At 45.9% G+C, this 13,299-nt stretch overlaps 1 protein-coding gene across 50 annotated transcripts in view; it reads right to left on the bottom strand.

Annotated features, from left to right (window-relative positions):
- Positions 1-13,299, bottom strand: part of CACNA1C (calcium voltage-gated channel subunit alpha1 C) — a 494,083-nt gene that overhangs the window by 7,058 nt on the left and 473,726 nt on the right. For 23 of the 50 annotated variants that reach the window (XM_083821259.1, XM_083821285.1, XM_083821287.1 and 20 more), the window contains 9 exons: positions 12,993-13,094; positions 10,836-10,963; positions 9,596-9,745; positions 8,220-8,572; positions 7,309-7,335; positions 5,792-5,920; positions 5,208-5,317; positions 3,153-3,256; positions 36-359 (listed from right to left, as the gene is read on the bottom strand). In XM_083821259.1, coding sequence (XP_083677385.1) covers positions 36-359; positions 3,153-3,256; positions 5,208-5,317; positions 5,792-5,920; positions 7,309-7,335; positions 8,220-8,572; positions 9,596-9,745; positions 10,836-10,963; positions 12,993-13,094 — 1,427 coding nt within the window. The remainder of the gene's footprint in view (positions 1-35; positions 360-3,152; positions 3,257-5,207; positions 5,318-5,791; positions 5,921-7,308; positions 7,336-8,219; positions 8,573-9,595; positions 9,746-10,835; positions 10,964-12,992; positions 13,095-13,299) is intronic. The other 27 variants (XM_083821248.1, XM_083821279.1, XM_083821246.1 and 24 more) reach the window with 4 other exon arrangements.

The raw sequence follows: 13,299 nt of genomic DNA, 5'->3' as shown, positions 1-13,299 counted from the left end.
CGCCACCCGTGTCCCTCCTGCTGCCGCGGCCTTACCGCTTCCACCAGGCTGCTGGCGCTGCCGTGAAACTGCCTGCTGCTCCCTGCGCTCTGGCTGGGGACGGTGAGGGAGACCGGCCTGGCTCTCCTCGGGCTGCTGCAGCCGGTGCCATCGGGGAAGCCGGAGCTGCAGTGCACTGATGGGAAGCTGCTGTTGAGCTTCTCGCTGGACTCTGCCCCCTCGAGACGCAGTGTGGGGATGGCCTGCTGCGGCCAGCCGCGGCTGCAGGGCGTGGCGGGCGGCGTTGCGCACAGCCGGGAGAACATGGTGGGGGAATGGCTTCGCTGCAGGAGGGGGCTCAGGCCGGCCACCGCTAGCGCCTGTGGACACAGAGGAGCAAGGCGAGTGAGGGACGGCTGCCGTGGCAGGGCCGGAACTGTGAGGTGACGGAGAAATGACCCGAGAAAGGCCTGGAGGGCCTTGAGGCCTGGGAAACAGCTCCTGGAGTGCCTCAGATGTTTCTCGTGAACTCATTTCGCAAGGCTGCCTTTAAACGGTGTCAACTGCGCTCGTGCCTGACCTCATGCCAAGCACCAGGCTGAAAACTCTCAAGGCCTCTTCAGCCCTGATCCCACTGCCCTGGCAGGAAGGACACAGCCCCGTTCCCCAGGGCCCTGCCAGAAACACTGCCTTTCCTCCAGCAGATGCAACAGCCATTCAAGTGATTCCTTCTCCCACCCCTGCCACCATCTATGCTGCTAGCTTTTACTGCCAATTGCTGTTTTCTCTAAGTATCTGCTGTAGAACCTGAATGGATACCAGATGTGAATTTTCGATGTGTCTGCAACTGGTGATAACTGTAAATCCACCACTGGATTTTAAGGCATCTGCTGTTGGTGGGAGGGTCAATATCTGATGGCTATGCATTAAGCCATCCGCTCCTTCCCAAAATCATGCACACAACTTCTTAGTCATCCAGCCTCCTTTGACAACGTAAATTTCTCAAGAAGCCCCTTATTGCAGAGGGCTGATCGGATGCCTCATTCATGGCAACCGCTGCCTTGTTCTGTAAGCAAAGCCATCAGAGCTGGGAGCTCATCTCACAGAGCTCATGGCTGTCTAATATGAGCAAAGAAATAAAGGCACAGAAAACACAAAAATATGTGGATGTGTTGCAGAGAATCGTCTTGTTTGGGTTTGGTTGTCTCCCCCAGCTTCAGCTATCTACAAGCTCTGTGTTTAGTCTCAGCTAACTGTGCAGAGGGATACCAGCAAGCCTCTGGCCTCTTTTGGATACTTGAAAATGCTCTCTGGAGGATGAGACTTAGACAAAACTCACGCTTGCCTTTTGGAGATGCTATTTCCCTGTTGACCACAGTGGACTGAGCTGACCAGTTGAACTAGACAGCTAACTTTTAGATACCTGAAGTTCAGTGAAGCTCAATCCATCTGCCACTGAAATTCTGTACAACTGCTATCAGCATGCTGTGCTGATAATTTCAGTGGCAGGTGAACAAAAGACTCAGCTATTGGTCACCAACAAAGTTCACCAAAATTGCCTCAGGAATTAGGTGTCAGACTCCTACCAAATTTCAATGATGAAGAAAGCCCTTAAAAATCAATCTATATAAGTCACACCCTGCAGGCTACGATGGCCTCAGCACATCCCTTAAACTGCTGGGACTTCAAGGAGAGCCTTAGATCTGTCAGGCAGGACAACTGAACCAGTTTTTCAGCTTGTTGGTAGAAAAACATACAAGGTGTTTATCCCAAATATAAAGTACTGAGGAGGCTGAAAGAAGCTCGTAGATATTGCTTCAAGCTTCAGCTGCATATATTTACATATCATTATGTATGAGTATTTCATGAGTATACCCCTTCAAGCTCTCCTGAGCAACTGAATTCATCGCGCTTAGCAGAGGCAACCTTTCTGCTTCATGTCCTCATTTTAAGCAGTGTTGTAGGCTGATGATTTTGTAAACGGACTGACACTGCTGGGTGTTGCTGGCCAGAGGCCAGATGCCTACTTCAGGGTAACCCTGCAGTCCAGCTTAATGATGCTGGGGTGGGTAGAGCCCCGTCCCTCTAGGTTTGGGGCTTTATGGTGGGATGAGGAAGGGTGTAGTGACTCCATCCTCTTTGTACAGGTTGGAAGGAGATGACTCTGCCAGCTGGGTGGGCTGAGAGGGTAGGAGGCACATGTCCCCTCTATCTGCACTACTGTGGGAGGGCAGGAGGTCTCAGGAGGGCTGTTAGTGCTATGGGGAGGGTGGGAAGCTGTTCACAGCCCCCGTGCCCCAATACATTCACTGCTTGTCCCTGCCACAGCTGTAGCTCTGCAGATCACAGCTTTCTGGAGCTTGATCCTTACAGTATAACTGGCTGCTGCTGCTGAGAATGGAGGTGAGAAAATGCAGAGAGTCTCAGGCGTGCTCATCTCTCACTCCTCCAGCTGCTATGACTTCTCACTCCTAGCACCCCTGCCCTGTGGCACTTTCTGCCCCTGTGCCACTGTCCTGCCCTGCCCTGGGGGATTGCACGGAACAGGATGCCCCATGTTGCAGGACTGGTGCTGCCACAGCACCTGTTTCTTTTATGGTGACCGTGGTGCCATCCAAATAGAAGACATAAATCTACTTTGGACTATGACAGCTGGTTAATCATCTAGATAGGTGCCAAAGCATACATTTGGTAGGCTGTTGGATGCAGTTATAAAGGGCTTAAGAGGCAGATTAATTACATGTAATCAGCTATTTTTTAAATGATTAATTGCCGTTACTGGCTACCTTCAATTAATATAAAAGTAGACCCTGCACATTTTATTCATATGTGTACTACCATCAAAGCCAGTGTAATTGCACTTTAGAGTGCAATTGCAATTGCAATTTGAGTGGTTATTTTTATCCTATAGATAGGTTTCTATTTTGCTCTTTCATGGACATCAGGTAATGATAACTCCAAAGGACATGTCCCTGTAGAATTCTTCTGGGAATGATAAAAATCCTGAAATCAGGAGTGAGTGTGATGGCAAATACAGTTTCTAAAAACTGGACCTTTGATATGGGTGAGAAGCTATCTCAAATGGCGTTTCAAGGTTGTCTGGGATGGAACGGGAGGGCAGACAGTAGATTCTCAGTTGCATTGCCGGGCCCTTTGATGTTATTAATGCTTACCTGATGATGTACCAGATGTAAAGGCAGAACTGTCTTCTGTGAGACGTCTACGCCCTGGTTTTTCTGTCTTTTCAGACACTCTAAGTGAAAAGATGCTCTTCGACCTGAAACACCAAACACAAACAACTATGTCCATCACTCATACTACACTACAGGTAATCTGACTTCAATTTCATTTAGTGCAGTCCTGCTGGAGAGACAGCAAAGACACCCACATTTTAAGCTCTGTCTGCTTCCCCTAGACACCTTGCCCTTTCCAAAGTACTTGTATTTGCAAAACAAAGTTGAATATTATGGACCAACCAACACTATCTTCCAAGCAAGCTGCGAGATAAAACTCTGGATGATGATTTTTATTTTTCTACCTTAAAAAATGGACCTAGCAGGTATTGTGCAGCTGACTTCTCTCCTAAGCAGTGAAAGTGTTCTCAAACCTTTCTGGTTCAGGTAAAGCCCTCGGCAGGGCTTATAAGGGCAACTGAGGTTCTGGCACTGCACCTGGCTGTACCCAACATGCAGGAGGAGATGTTGGGTTGCTCAGGTGACATCAACCTCCCACATGCATGTGATCTGGGCCCTTAACTGCCAGACGTACCACAGTTTTTGAGGCTGTGTCTGTACCAGGATCATGTGGAAGTGAATTAATCAATGGTTGCATTCATTGGTGAATGGAGGCTTGGGTACATACAGATGTGGTGCTTTCAGAACTTTGGAAATGGAAGCTAAAAAGTCATTTTTTAAAAAAAAGGGAGGAACTATTGAAATATCCACATTGTTTGCTTGGTATGAAATTAAACTTAACTTCTGTAATTATGAGAAGTGTACTCTCTATAAAGGAATTTAAAAGGACTGCAAGGTATATTTATGAAAAATTGCAGAGGCTTTTCTTCGGAAGAAGGGCAAATAAACACATCATTAAAGATAGAGCTGCATGGCACACAAAAATATTTTGTCTACTTCTTGATCCCATTGACATTTATGTAAAGTAAGAAAGAAAATTCAAATTCTGAAAATAGTAGGTATATTATTGATTTGCTGAGAAAAGGGCCTCTCAGGGAATGGAGGAAGTATCTGCTACAGAGCAGCGAACCGATGCTACAATGCAGATAAAAAGTATTTTCTCCATCTTGAGGAAAAAAAAAAGTATTACATCACTCTATTAATATTCATTAAAATGTAGTTAATGCAGCATTGTATCATGGGCTGACTGCAAATCTGACCTTCCAGATAGATATAGGAATTCTCATTGCCTAATATTTTAAGTGTTGGAATGAAGTAAATGCTTTTAACATACTCAATTGTATAAGCATTTTGAAGAGGATTTAAGAGGTTTTAAGTCAAGTCTCACTTTAAACAATACACTACATAGACTGTCACTGTTTTTTTTGGTAAAAATCAACACCTTATATACAGGATTCTTTTTAGCTTTTCCCCCCAATGTCTTTTTTATTTTTTTCTTTCTCCCCCCCAGGAAAAAGGATGAAAAGTTTGTCCTGATACCTTCATAAAATCTTGTAATTTATGGTTTCCACCTGTGCATACTTGCTCACTTGAAACACTTGAAAATCTCCAGGTACAATCAGAGCAGAAAGCAAATTTGCATTATGTTAACTTAATCTGAAATTCACTGTTTTCCTTGTAGCAGACAAAAGAGACAACCTCTCCTTTTTCCCCGCTGAACACACACGGAACAGAACACCATATACCCAAGGCTAGTCAATACAGTGACTCCCTGGTGATTGTTTAGAGAGCCTACAGTGCTCTAATAAACTCCCCTAATCAACACACAGGCTTAATCAAACAGACCACATGGACTATCCAAACAACCAGGGATTATCCAAACCGCCACAGATTCATCTACTGACTGAGCATAAAGTCAGCAGAGTCACCTGCCTGGTCAGGATTGCATGCACACCATGGGATTCCTGGTTTCATGAGCTAAATGCAGCAAGCGTCAACACCCAGGCCCACACACACTGGGATTTCTCCAGCAGGATGTGAGAACTCAGACAGGGCAGAGGAGAGCACAGCCCACATGTCACACTGGGATGTTACCTAGTGCTGAGGAGCGCAGAAACCCTTTCTTTGGAGAGTGCCGGGTGTCCTCTCCTTTGTTGTTTTCTGGTGGAGTAAGTTGTCTGTTTTCATCGTCTTGGTATGAAAGCCTGCAAAGGAGACAACACAGGGATTCTAGAAAAGCAGCTCGTGTTGGACAGAATAACCCCTCTTCCAGCAGGAAAGCCAGGAAGATCATGCTATCAAATGGGTGCAGATACTGAGCTTGCTAACGGGTCCAGGAGAAGCAACTGAGACCATGAGACAGGAGATCTGGGAACATTAGGCCATGGAAGTGAATGTGGAGTGGGGGCTGCACATCTAGATGTGTCATTCAGAGGAGAAGCAAAATCCTAGGCAAAAGATCTCTCTTTCATTTTTTTTTTTCCTCAGGGCTGAACTGCTTTTTTTTTTTTTTTTTCCCCCATTATTATCTGATATTTGAGTTGTCTGACTAAAGTGTTCTGGCCTTATCCCATAAATTGAAATAATTGAAATTTTTGTAGAGAAATGTCACCTCTTCCCACCTCTCCCCCTTAACTCGAGAACCACCCAAACACCTTGACTAAAGCTGCAAATCTCACATTTCAGTAGAGAGCAGACTTGGTTCACTACAGTACTCAATGTCTTCATTCAAATTTTCATCATAAGTCTCATCCTGAGACACTTCCTCTTGGCAAACAATTGCCAGCTGGCTGTCTCTGGAACTGGAGCTAATGAGCAAAAAAGACAAGTCAAGATACAGAGATGGTAAAGAAAATCTGTTATAGAGACAAGAATGACAGGTTCCATCTGTCTTGGTTTATTATAATGTTGAAGAGCTATCATAGAAAAATCAATGACTGAACAGAACTGCAGAGTTCACAAATACAAAAGCAACAACCATTGCCTGTGCCCTCTTTCAAAGGAAGTTTCTTATCAATGTTGAACAATACTGGAAACATATTACCATCATTTGTGACTATATGTACTCTATAAATGTGCACATCACAGTGCCAACTTTCCCAAAGTTGTGAACTTGAGGTAAAACCTGAGATGGGCTCTTAGAAATACAGCTGTTTTTTCTTGTTGCAAAAGCCTTGGTTACAGATTTCAAAGAGAAGCTTCCATGACACTGATAGTACCCTCTCAGCTCTGTGTAGCATGGCCTCTGCATCCCAAATCCTTTATTCTGCACCATCTTTCCCTTCTGTTCCTGTTCATGCTCTCATTCCTGTTCATTCCTTCCTGTGTTTTCCACCTCTGGTCCCTTTTTTCTCATCAATAACTGCAGAGTGCTTCTGCTGCATTCAGCAGGATCTGTTCAAAGTCTTAGGCATGACAGCCCTTATTTCCCTGGTTGCCTTCTCCTTGTCCCTCTGGTTCAAGTCTCAGCCCTCAGAATTCACTTCATTCTGAGTTTGTGTTTTCTGAGGAGTAGAGTGAAAACTGAAGGTAGCACAAATCTTTGAAATAGTGACATGAAGGTATTAGAGTCATTTTGCTACTTGCATTCACAGAAGAAAGCAGTGTGACAGAGTTTTATTATTATTATTATTATTTTAATCTTTCAGGGACCTGGTAGGAAACATTATTTTCTCATTTGTTTCAGGCAAAAAATCACCTGGAGGAGTGTGTATACGCATAGTACAAAACAGTCTGAAGGACAGTGCTGGAGTGACCTTCCTGCTGAGATGGGAGACAAGTAAAACTGCTAAGCTGCAAGGTGAAGAACTCGCTACATGGCAGCTCCCCCTTTTCAGCAATCTGTGTTTAGCCAAAACCATACATAATTTTTGTGTGAGCATGCCAGGGTGTACTGCTCTGTGCTGTGACTAGAGAGTGCCTAGATGTGTGAGCCCAGCTAGAAACTCTAAAAAAACTCCACAAATCAAGAAACCAGCTAGAAACGGTCTGTGCATCGCTATCTGCCAATGAGCAGAAGAGCCCTAAATTGGGAGTATGTCCTGGAGATGTCATGGCAATCATTAAAACCCTATTCCAGCTTACTGACACCAAAAAGAAGAGCTTATCTTCAGCATTAATTGGGATTTGGACTTTCAATGGGACGAACAATGGGTCTACACCCAGAGAGTGTTAGAGCATGAGAGAGAACACATACCGTCCCAGTGTTTCGTAGTAATGCGTCCTAATTCGAGGAAGATGCCCAAGGAAGCAAGGAGAGAAAAGAACACCATGTTAACAGGGTCACAACAGCATGAATCAGCATGTGGGGGACAGAAGATAACACAGTGTGTTATCAACAATTCCTGCAGCCTCCCTAAGGATGGCAGGAAATAAAAAAGCTATTGGTTTGTTTACTTGAGTAATGCTGCACCCACTGAATTTCCTCCATCTAATTGCCATATTCTGTCCTATCCTGGAGCAGCATTTCTCCACCTTTTCACATCGCTCACTGTCTGCACTGGAAAAAAATTTCCATCTCAATCCTGCTTTTATTGAAAGGGTTAAAAAAAATCATACTGATAAAAGTGATATTCCTCTTGTATTAGTCATCTATGTGTAGACAGCCTGAAGGATGTCAAGAGAAGGGGATTTTCTTTGCTTTACGTGGTATTGCATGTCTGAAAGCCTTGCCCCCCTTCTCCCAGAAAGCCTTATGTGACCTCCTTATGGATGTGACGCACTAAATGAAAAACGCTGACTTCCACAGAACTCTCAAGTGGGCTCTTAAGAGATGAAATGCAGTTGCTTTTCCTTTCAATTACCAGTTGATAAAACCTGTGGTGAAGAAAGGGTAAATAAGATTTCCTTTGGTCCTTATAAAAGGTTTTTCAGGATAAAGCCCCAAAAAATCAAGTATGCTGGTCAGTGAGGTTGCTGCTTCTTTGCAGTGGTCAGTGCATCTACCACACCGTGGGCTCTGGCACAAGTGGAGAACCAAAAGGCTCGGTCCAGGCTGCAGGCAGGGCAATATCTGGTGGGTGACTTTAGCTAGGCAGCCGTGCTTTGGTGTTTGCATGCAAGTTCCCCTCCCTGGTCCCTCAGCCAACGTTCTGCTGTGAAGCTTACTTTTTGGAAGGTAGTTTCCAAGGAGCTTCCTGCACACGGATGGTGGGTGACAATGGGGCCCCGTGGCCTTCCACTGTGCTGACAGTGCTGGGGTAGCTGGGTGGGCTGGGGAAGCGGCACAGGGCAGTGTTGTTGGCATTGTTGATGTTGGCATTGGAGCCTGAAGATGAGTAGCTGCTGGGAGTGAAGGTGGAGTCCACCAGCTTCTCGTGAGATGGAGACTCAGTGTCTCCCTGGTTGTTGCCGGACTTGTTGATGTGCAGAGGTCGCTGGGTGGTGAATGTCTGGGGGAATGCACTCCTGCCATCACTTTGGTAGTAGCTGACATGGTTTCCAAACAGGCCTCCAGCTCTCTGTCAGAGAAACACAAACAATTTTTTCCCTTTGTCAGTAAAAAGGTATGTGGGGTGTTCCCTGTCGAGACTGTTGAGGGAAAGAAAATGTGAGAACCAAAAGTGTGGACTATGGACTGGTGCTCTCTCTGCCAGAAAATGCAGTGCATAGACTTCTCTGTCAGAGAGACTAGGTACAGGCAGGCCGTGAAAGCTTCATCTTTCTAAGATATTTCAGAGGACTGGCCTTAAAGAAATGAACAAGTGGATAGGTGAGACAATTGTGTCCAAATAACTCCCACCAGCCCTGGGAGTGTATGACTGGGTGAGGTGACAAGAACGAGGTTACTGCTCTCTGGTCTTCACAGTGCAGTCGCAAAACAATATCTAGACATAAGAGGGAATTTGAGAAGAGCACCAGAAGCTATTAATCACCTGGAGGAACAAATGAAGAAAGATTTAATAAGCCAGTTATCTACTGTTTGGATGATGAGTTATGAGAGGGACAGACAGCATCTTTCTGTAAATGATCTGAAGGAGAGAAATGCCAAAGGAGAAGAAATATTACCAGAGGATACAATTAGAAGGAACAGGAATGAAATAAGAAAGAGAAGATTTAGGCAATTGCCCTGGAAATTTCCTCCAGGACTATAGGGTCTCTGTTGGGCTCTGGGGTGCTTTTTGAAAGGACACTACTTGTGCCACTGAAAGGAGGACTGAATAAAAAATTGAGTTGTGCCTGGCTGCTGCTCTATGGACTGGAAGATGGCTTAACTTTGCAGTTCTTCTGACTCTTTGGCCATTGCCATTATGATTTTGTTTAGGTTTAATACAGGGCAAACATCCACTGAGAAGAAAATGGGATAAAAGTCATGTAAGATTCCCAGGATCTGGCACCCTGACTCCAACAGTCTGTTTTCCAGTAGGGTGTAGAAAACAAGAAGGAGGGGCCAGCTGAAATACAGAGTACACGCAAGAAAACGTAGAACTCTTTGAGCTAAGCTACTGATCTAGCCTCAGCTTGTAAATTTGTTCCGCACCTACCCGGAAAATATCATCTTCAGAGGCAGCAGAAACAGCTTCTTTCATGGCCTTATCTAGCTCTTCTTCAGCTGTCAGGTCTCCCGAGATCGCCCGTCGGATCTCTGGCCCGATGTCGTGAAGTGTGCGCAAACCAGCCTGCAAAACAGCAAACTATAGAGCTTCATATCTCCGAGTGGTTATGTGAGAAACAAAAGCGATGTTATTCTCCTAAGAACAGGGAGGCCTTTCTACTTAATACAGCATCCCCAGCTCCTAGAAAAATACTAACAAATTCTGCTCTTTCATCTCCAGTTTAGAGAGGGAAAAACTCTTAGTAATCCAACCCAGGAATGCTCATTGCTAGTCCCTCGGCTTCTTCAAAGCAGGTCATAGCCATAAATCCATGGGCCTGACTGTGCAAGTCTGCATGCTTTCAACTTTGGGTTCTCAGATCCACTACCAGAAGCCCTAGAGCAGCCACAGTTCCTGCTGAACAATGTACTCAGCACCTCTGAAAAATATGTTCTTTTTAATCAACATCTTAAATATATATTTCATAGCTAAACTTCTGGCATCTGGATCTGGACAGTCCTCAAACCCCTCACTGACTGGAATCCACTCCAGGGAGGTATGCTGTGGGTATGTGGAGACCTCAGCCTGTATGTCTGTGTCACAACACTTCTTGGCTTGCTGTAAATCCAGAGTCACCCTTCTTCCTTACTCTACAGTTGAAGGACAGAAATGGACAGCCTGTACAGTCAGGGGGGATTTCTTATTGTTTCACACAGCCTGGCAGTCCACCAGTGAACCTGTAGCACAGTGATGAACAGATCCCAGGCACCTGATGGGCTTGGCATCCAGGTATGCTTTTTGCTTTGTAACTGATTTTGCCTCCTGGCAACATGCTCTCCCTGGTCCTGTTATAGTGACTCCCTCAGAAAGGGTCAAATGAATGTGGTAATAAAAAAAAAGTCTGATGGACACTTCATACCAGCTCTCCAAAAGAAAGCCAAATTTCAAACATTACCAGTGGATTGATAAACAGTGACTACACCTCACGTGTGCCTTCCACCTCCAGAGCTAAGGGATGAGGCCTGTGGCAGATAACCACCTATCCAAAAAGACTGAATGGTAATTTAAAGAGTCTACAAGCTCCTTTCTAGTGAGAATAGCCCATGGCAGCCCCCAGAATGGCTAAGAGGGAAGTGGGGTCAAATGCCTCAACCGTACCACCCCTGCCCATCCTGTGCCCATCTGTCACCTGTAAGGAGAGGGCATTGCGCTGGGACGGCTTGCCCACCAGGCCCTGTTCTTTGCGTTTCTTGAATTTCCGGAAATATTCTTGAATCAGGAAAGTAGCGTAGAACTTCCCGACAGTCACCTCATCATCTGGAAAGGGGTATTTAAAAAAAACAAACAACACAACACACAACAAAACAAATAAGCAAATGGTTTTAAGCAGTGTGTTTGCTAATGTGAGACTTGCAACTCAAGGCAGAAACACTAGGCACCACAGTACTTCTCTGCTTTTTATGGCTTCAGTACACAGGGCTGAATGAAGGAAGGGATTGCTCCACAGCCAGAGCTTGCTGTAAGTAGTCCGGAGGTGGGGTACACGTGGCATTTGGATAGACTGGCTCCGCTGGCAGAGAACACCTATAGCTATGCACCTCTGGATGCACTTTGGTTTTGGCGAAGTGCCTCTATGCCTCTAAGCTTTGCAGTCTCTGGTGCTGGTTTACTCATGATCTTGCTATAGCAGTAGCCTCCCAGTCTGGGTCAATGCATGCTGCATTCTCTTGTGACAGCCTCGCGTAATGCATACTCCAGTTCTTGTCTCACTAACAGCACCTGACTGACCATCCACCCCAGATGTGATCTGGCCCTTCTCTGCACTGAAATTCTGTCTGGTTGTGTCTAGCTTGGGTGTGAGAGGACTGAAGTGATCACCTCTCCCCAGAAGTGCAGTTATTGCTCAGTCCTTGCTATATTCTCACTCAGTACAAGCAGTTGATGAGCCAAAATGTGCACCCAGCTTTTATCCAGGTAACTCTCCTCGCTTCTCCAAACCCACTGTAAATTTTATAAGATACTGTCCTCTGACTTCAGAGGAGGCTGAGCAAGGTTTCAAGATCTGGCTGTGGCTGCTAACTAGCTGCCAAGTGCTGTTTTGTGCAACAGTCCCTGGAGCAACCTGGAAGGTCAATGAAGGTCCCACTAGATGCCCATGCATCTGGGCTTCTAAGGAGCATAGCAAAGAAGGAGCCTGCAGGCCCGGTAATTACAGCCCACCATGGACGCTGCATAAAAATCTACAGCAATGAGACAAGGGACAACCCTCAGCCAGTCTGATCTGGTGTAACTAGTTGCTGGACAGTATCTTACAAAATCTTAGAGCATCCTGATCTTACAGATCTTACAGCATCCTGGCCTGTATAAGAAGCAGTGTGGCCAGCAGGTCTAGGGAAGTGATTGTGCCCCTGTACTCGGCTCTGGTGAGGCCGCACCTCGAGTACTGTGTTCAGTTTTGGGCCCCTCGCTACAGGAAGGACATGGACGTGCTCGAGCGAGTCCAGAGAAGGGCGACCAAGCTGGTGAGGGGTCTGGAGAACAAGTCTTACGAGGAGCGGCTGAGGGAGCTGGGCTTGTTCAGCCTGGAGAAGAGGAGGCTCAGGGGCGACCTTATCGCTCTCTACAGTTACCTTAAAGGAGGCTGTAGAGAGGTGGGGGTTGGTCTGTTCTCCCACGTGCCTGGTGACAGGACGAGGGGGAATGGGCGAAAGTTGCGACAGGGGAGTTTTAGGTTGGATGTTAGGAAGTACTTCTTTACCGAAAGGGTTGTTAGGCATTGGAATGGGCTGCCCAGGGAGGTGGTGGAGTCACCATCCCTGGAGGTCTTTAAAAGACGTTTAGATGTAGAGCTTAGCGATATGGTTTAGTGGAGTACTTAGTGTTAGGTCGGAGGTTGGACTCGATGATCTTGAGGTCTCTTCCAACCTAGAAATCTGTGATACTGTGATACTGTGAAAATTTCTACTTAGACAAGTAGAAAGCAGTTATGTGAGTAAAAAAAAGGAGTTATATGCCATATATGCCCAACAAGGCACTAGGTAGTGTCCAAGGGAACAAATCCTACAGCTGAAGTGGGGTGAGATATAGGAATGAAGATTTCTCACTCCTATTTAAACACCTTTTCTTCCTCCCCTGATTTTTCAGCAGTAAGAACATGATATACATGTTCGTACAGGCAAAAACAGATCTCAGCCTGATGAAACATCCAGCCAGGTAAACAGGTAATAACAGCTTGTGGAAGAAAGCCTGTCCCCTGTACTCCACTTGATGTTCACGAGGTGCAGTAGGACATGTCAGGTGGGGAAAAGACAGACATTCACAGACTGGGACAGGATCCTGCACTCACCACCTGCGGGGGGCACCACCTGGTCCAGCAGCTTCATGCTGGTGCGCTTCCAGATCTTCTTAATTATTGCTCTAAGCTCTTCATTGGCTTGCTCCAGGTTACCTGCAGGGTGAAAATCATCAGAGACAGGAATTAAGCCAGAGCCTGTAGAGGAGCAATTTCGCAAGTCTAGCATGGCAATCTCGGGAGGAAAATACCAGGGCTTTTGCAGTAGTGGAAAGTTTTGGGCAAACAGGCACTCAGACCATTGCTGAAGTCCCCTCACAAAGAGAGTGACTAAATATGCACAGTCATCTCAGAGTAGGAA

Source organism: Anser anser (assembly GCF_964211835.1).
Source record: "Anser anser genome assembly, chromosome: 1".
Taxonomy (NCBI): domain Eukaryota; kingdom Metazoa; phylum Chordata; class Aves; order Anseriformes; family Anatidae; genus Anser; species Anser anser.
The sequence above is the reverse complement of the archived record's forward strand: the minus strand, read 5'-3'. Positions and strand labels throughout refer to the sequence as shown.